The sequence below is a fragment of the Hipposideros armiger genome, unplaced genomic scaffold (genome assembly GCF_001890085.2).
Source record: "Hipposideros armiger isolate ML-2016 unplaced genomic scaffold, ASM189008v1 scaffold_664, whole genome shotgun sequence".
Classification (NCBI taxonomy): domain Eukaryota; kingdom Metazoa; phylum Chordata; class Mammalia; order Chiroptera; family Hipposideridae; genus Hipposideros; species Hipposideros armiger.
Genome location: NW_017732014.1, coordinates 40,930 through 45,971, shown reverse-complemented (window position 1 = coordinate 45,971; position 5,042 = coordinate 40,930). Strand labels below are relative to the sequence as shown.

The following is a 5,042-nucleotide window of genomic DNA, read 5'->3' as shown; positions in this document are numbered from 1 at the left end:
GTGTGTGTGTGTGTGTGTGTGTGTGTGTGAACGTAGGATTGACACTAGATTGGAAGGATTTAGCTGCCTTTCAGGAGGGCGAGACTGGATGAGGAGGAAGGCAGAGCCATGATGAGCTAGCAGTGGGTAACCAGATCCCTAGGCTGCCTCTTGCTTCCTCTTCCCTGTCTCTTCTTATCTCTTTATCTTGATCTGTCTTTTTCTCTCAGAGGCTTCTAATCTTCCCTTTCTCAACTCCCTACACAGTCATGAAATGGAAGGATTTAGGCTGAAATGAAAGGTGGAAAAACATTGCAGAGAGGTTTGCCCCTGCCCCAATTGAGGACTCAGGGCTTCTTGTTGGAACCATGTCTCCATTCTTCTCCTTGGCGTCACATCTTCAGTTTCTTACCTTCTAGTCCACCATCCCTGCCCAGAACCCTTTCTTGGCATCCCCAGAGTGAGGGCCAACTCCTTGGTGCTTCAGTGTCTCATCCCAACCTAATTTACAGTCATGATGAATTTCTTAACCATTCTCCAATTCTTTGTACATGCTGTTCCACCTGCCTAGAATGCCCTTCTCTCTCCTTCTCTACCTAGATAAAGAGGTACTGGCAGGACATAAAGGAGAGGGTTTGGCTACAGTGATTTTATCCTCCCACCCTTTTCCTAAGGGAAGGAGCTAAGAGGGCTTCTCCTGTCCTCTCGAACCACTGACCTCTGACCTTTCCCTCCCCAGGCTGCGCCAAGACCTTGTACCACTCAGTCCATGAAAAGATCTTCACGCTTCCGGGAGACTGTCTGATCTACCCTGCTCATGATTATCGTGGTGAGGGTTTCCTAGAGGAAGTGTGGGACTTAACTTACTACTATTTGAGAGGGAGCACCAAATTGCTGTAATCTTCATGGGGCATGGGACTACAATTCCCAGAAATTCCTCTGGCCAGGAAGATCAAGTACTTAGGTGTACTGAGTGTAGATGTAGAAATGGTGACTCCTAGAATACCAGAGAGTGTTGGTTTTCCTGGGCCTTCCTTATAGAGTTTAGGGAGCTGTGTGAAACTACATTTCCCATGGTGCCCATCAAGAAGGGAAAGCAATCTTAGGAACATCCTGGGAAAAACCTTAGTCCCAGGCCAGAGAGGCACTCCAAAGCCTCCTGGGAAATGTAGTCCCAGGAGGCCCAAGGACTGGACCAGTGGACATTCCTCTCCCTGTCTTGGCCACCAGGGCTCACAGTGTCCACTGTGGAGGAGGAGCGGACTTTGAACCCTCGGCTCACACTCAGCTGTGAGGAATTTGTCAAGGTTATGGACAACCTGAACTTGCCCAAGCCTAAGCAGATAGGTGAGCAGATGGGAGCCTGGACTCCTGGGTCTGAGGGAGGAGGAGGCTTAAAGGCCAGAACTCCAGTTTCCCAAAGAAGGGCTCTTAGGATCTCTGGGTTCCTACTTGGGCCTGGGGGGGTGGGGGGGGGAGAGGGGGCTGCGTCTGCCAGGGCCCCTTAGTTTCACCCTTGGTTTCTTCCTTTTAGACTTTGCCGTTCCAGCTAACTTGCGCTGTGGGGTCCAGACTCCCCCTTCCTGACATCATCTTTGTCAGGTGCTCATATCTGTTGAAAATGCACTAGGTGGGGTGAGGGGAGAGGTGCCATCCCTGGAGCCTCTCTCTTCCCTTCCCTCACCAGCTCCTCGAGCCTCTTAAATAAAAATCTTTTTTTTGTTTGTTTGTTTGTTTTTTGTTCTGAATCTGACTTCTGTCTGTTTTCTGGGGGAACCAGTTGGGCTTCTGGGCTGAGGTGCCTGGGGTTAGTCCTGGTCCCTGGAAAGGCCAGGGAGTGGGGTAGTGTGAAGGGCCAGGGAGCCCGAAGTAGAAGATATTCTAAGTCATAAGAGCAGAAGCAAACAGGTATCTGGGGCAGGGCCTTCTTGGCTCCTTGGATTAGAACACCATGTTGAATTTGAGCCACTTCCCCCTGTGAGACTCAGAATAAGGTAATTCACTTCTCCAGGCCTCAGTTTCCTTATCTGTAAAATGGAAATAATAATAATAATAATGTATTGTGACTATTTAGTGAGTCCATATGTGTGAGGTGATTGGCACACTGCATTCATTTCAGACCTCCTATCAGTGTTAACTATTATCATTACTATCATTTGGAATGATCTTCCAAGTACTTACTGACTTGGAGTGAAAGTGTGCCTCATGGTTAAGAACATGGACGTTCCAGAGAACAAATATGGTCTTAATATTAATATTAACAACATGTGTAGACTGTAGACACACTTGTCCCTCTCAGCCTCAGTTACCCCAATTATAAAATGGAGATAGAAATCCCTTTCTTGCTAGGCTGCTGTGAGGATGAAATTAAATTAATGTGTATAAAGTGTTCAGCACAGCTCCTAACATCCAATAATCCTTTCTCACATACCAGTTATTTTCCTGTTTTTGCCCAGAGAGGAAAGGGTCTGGCTAACACCTTTAACCTCTGCCCTCCACCCCATAGGAAAGTCGGGGGGAGGGGCACCGTTCCCCTCGTTTCTGGGCGGGTCTCTGACTCAACTCAGGGCACCCCCTCCCCTTGCCCGGCTCCCCAAACCGGTCAGGGCCCTACTAAAGGGCTCATTAGAGGGGAGAGGCCCCTATCTCCATTCCCCTCTTCCTTTCAGGATTCCCAGGGTCTGGGCCTTAGGGAGGCACTTATACATAGGTGACCAAGACACCTGACCCTCCAAGGGGCAGGAATGGGGGGCACTGGAGGCAGAGTGGGGAGTCGCGATGCTGGGTTTTCCGAGGGTGGGGCCGGTGGGGCCGGGATGGCCGGATGCCGCGGGCGGGGCAAGCTGGTCGCTCCCTCCTCCCTCGGGAGCTGTTGGACCTGTTGTGCCCCCCTTCCACTTCCGGGCTGCTGGGGAGGGGGACAGAGCAGCCTCTCTCCTCTCTTTTCCCCAGCCACCTGTCTCGGAGGCAGAAACGACAGCGCCCTGAGCGCAGAGGGAAGCGAGCCGCAGCCTGACAGGGTGAGGGGGCCTGGGCTGCGGGGGAGGAGGGGGATGGAGATTTGCCTCTTGGGTCCGGTGGGGAGGAGGAGGCTGGAGTTCGGGAATCTAGCTCCCGGGAAGAGCAGAGGACTCAGACTCCTGGTTTGTCCAGAGAGAGGGAGACTAGGAGTCCCGACTCTTCGGTCCCTGGGTGAGGCGGCATGGGCGCTGCTCCCTACATTGGGGTCGGAGCCAATTCTACTGATTTCCAGAGAGCAGGGGGCGGGAGCCCGGACTCGTGAGTCCCCGAGGGAGAAGGAGATGGGGTCGTTCTAAGGTGGTCCACGGATTGTGGGGGGCTGCTGGAGGGTACAAGGCTCCACACTTGGATAGGAGGGAGAAGCCAGTAGGAGGCGTGCTAGGACCCCGGACTCAAATTTCGGTCCCGCCTCCGGGGGCGTGGCGCCCTACAAACTCCCAACTCCAGGCCACCCCGCCCCCGAATGCTCAGTCCCAGCCTTTGAACTCTTAGGCCCCGCCTCCTGGAGCCCTTCTCGCACCACAGCGATCCGGCAGAGCGCTCAGGTCTCCTGGGCCCCGCCCCCACGCGGTCAGACCACGCCCCCGGAACTCCAGGGCCCGCCCACCCCGCAGCAGTGTGTCGCGGACATGGGGACGCCTAGCAGCCCCGAAGATGGGACCCCACCGCCGCCAGTCCCAGAGTGTGACGCGGAGGTCCAGCCCCAAGGGGCTGCCCAGCCCCGGGAGCACACCGAAAACCTTTGCGGGCAGGAGAAGCCCGAGGCCCCAGCAGAGCTGAGCGGCGGAGGAGCTGAGCAGCAGGCGGAAGAAGAGGAAGAAGTGGGAGAAGGCAGCAGCACGGAGAGCAGCCGCGACACGGTGAGGAACCTGGAGGGTTGGAGCCACGGGGGGACCCAGAGCAGGTAACAGAGACATCGAGAGACAGGTATGGAGAGACCAAATAGACAGAGACCTGGAGCAGGGAGAGAGCCCCAGAGGCTGACACCGAGCCAGAAAGACTCAGACAGAGACACTGAGAGACAGAGACTCAGAGAGATAGGGCAGGAGATACAGACAGAAACCCAGAAACAGGGTAGAGATGCTCAGAGAAATAGAAATAAAGACAGAGAAACCTTGAGAGAGGGAGCTACTCCGAGGGAGAAAGAGAAGTAATAGTTCAGAGACAATAGACAGATACTGTGGGAGACACAAAGCCCAGAGAAACGGGGGAATCTCAGAGAGACCTGAGGCGAAAGAGAGAGAGATCCAGGGCCTACAGGACATGATGCCCGGAGAATGGGACCTGGTTAGCAAAAAGAAACACCTTCCTTGAGTTGGTTCCAATACCCCCTTCCGGGGGATTGTGATGATCTAGTGAGTCCATATGTGTTAGGTGCTTGGCATACTGCATGTATGTTATGCTTCCTGTCAGTGCTAACTATTATCATTACTATCATTTGGAATGATCTGCTGAGGCCCTCCTCCTCTTAGGGACTGGGTGGTCATGGGACCTGCACCCTCCCTGAACTTGAATAAAAGAGCCTGGTGGTTGAGTTAGGCCACCCCTTGCCCTTGAATAAAAGCGTAGTGGTTGAGTTAGGCAGACGCAGACCCCTGAGGGGGTATGGGGTAGGAAAAAGATATATTTAGTGACTGCTGGGGGCGAGGCCTCTCCACTTGACCACACCCTCTCCAATCTCAGGGGGAGGCCCCTCCTCCGGAACAGATCCCGGCCACGGCCCCCACACCCACCAAGTCTAGGGAAGGGGTGAGAGGGGCGGCGCAGCGGCTTCGAGGACAGCAGCTGGAGGCACTGACCCGAGTGGCCCTAATGGAGCAGCGAGTGAAGGAGCTACAGCGCCAGAGGAAGGAGCTGAGGATCGAGGTGAGACTGCAGACCTCTTGGGAAGTCTGGACCCAATTTATGGGGAACTCGCAAGTCCAGGCTCCTAGCCCTTTCCTCTTCTGGATCCAACTCGAGGCCTCCGGCTCTCCCTCCCTCCCCCCGCCCCAGATCCCGGAATTCAGGCTCTCAGGCTCCTCCCTCAGACCTAGGGGTCC

The 5,042-nt window shown here is 54.5% G+C and overlaps 2 protein-coding genes across 5 annotated transcripts in view; both read left to right on the top strand.

The window, feature by feature from the left end:
• The window catches only part of ETHE1 (ETHE1 persulfide dioxygenase), an 18,031-nt gene extending 16,322 nt beyond the window's left edge, over positions 1 to 1,709 (top strand). For 3 of the 4 annotated variants that reach the window (XM_019626314.1, XM_019626312.1, XM_019626315.1), the window contains 3 exons: positions 719 to 808; positions 1,210 to 1,326; positions 1,514 to 1,709. In XM_019626314.1, the coding sequence (XP_019481859.1) occupies positions 719 to 808; positions 1,210 to 1,326; positions 1,514 to 1,566 (260 nt within the window). In that variant the 3' untranslated portion in view covers positions 1,567 to 1,709. The remainder of the gene's footprint in view (positions 1 to 718; positions 809 to 1,209; positions 1,327 to 1,513) is intronic. The other variant, XM_019626313.1, reaches the window with a different exon arrangement.
• Positions 1,710 to 2,895: 1,186 nt separating this feature from the next.
• PHLDB3 (pleckstrin homology like domain family B member 3) overlaps positions 2,896 to 5,042 on the top strand; it is a 20,025-nt gene continuing 17,878 nt past the window's right edge. Inside the window, exons 1-3 of the mRNA XM_019626215.1 lie at positions 2,896 to 2,999; positions 3,493 to 3,860; positions 4,684 to 4,890. Of these exons, the coding sequence (XP_019481760.1) occupies positions 3,630 to 3,860; positions 4,684 to 4,890 (438 nt within the window). The 5' untranslated portion in view covers positions 2,896 to 2,999; positions 3,493 to 3,629. The remainder of the gene's footprint in view (positions 3,000 to 3,492; positions 3,861 to 4,683; positions 4,891 to 5,042) is intronic.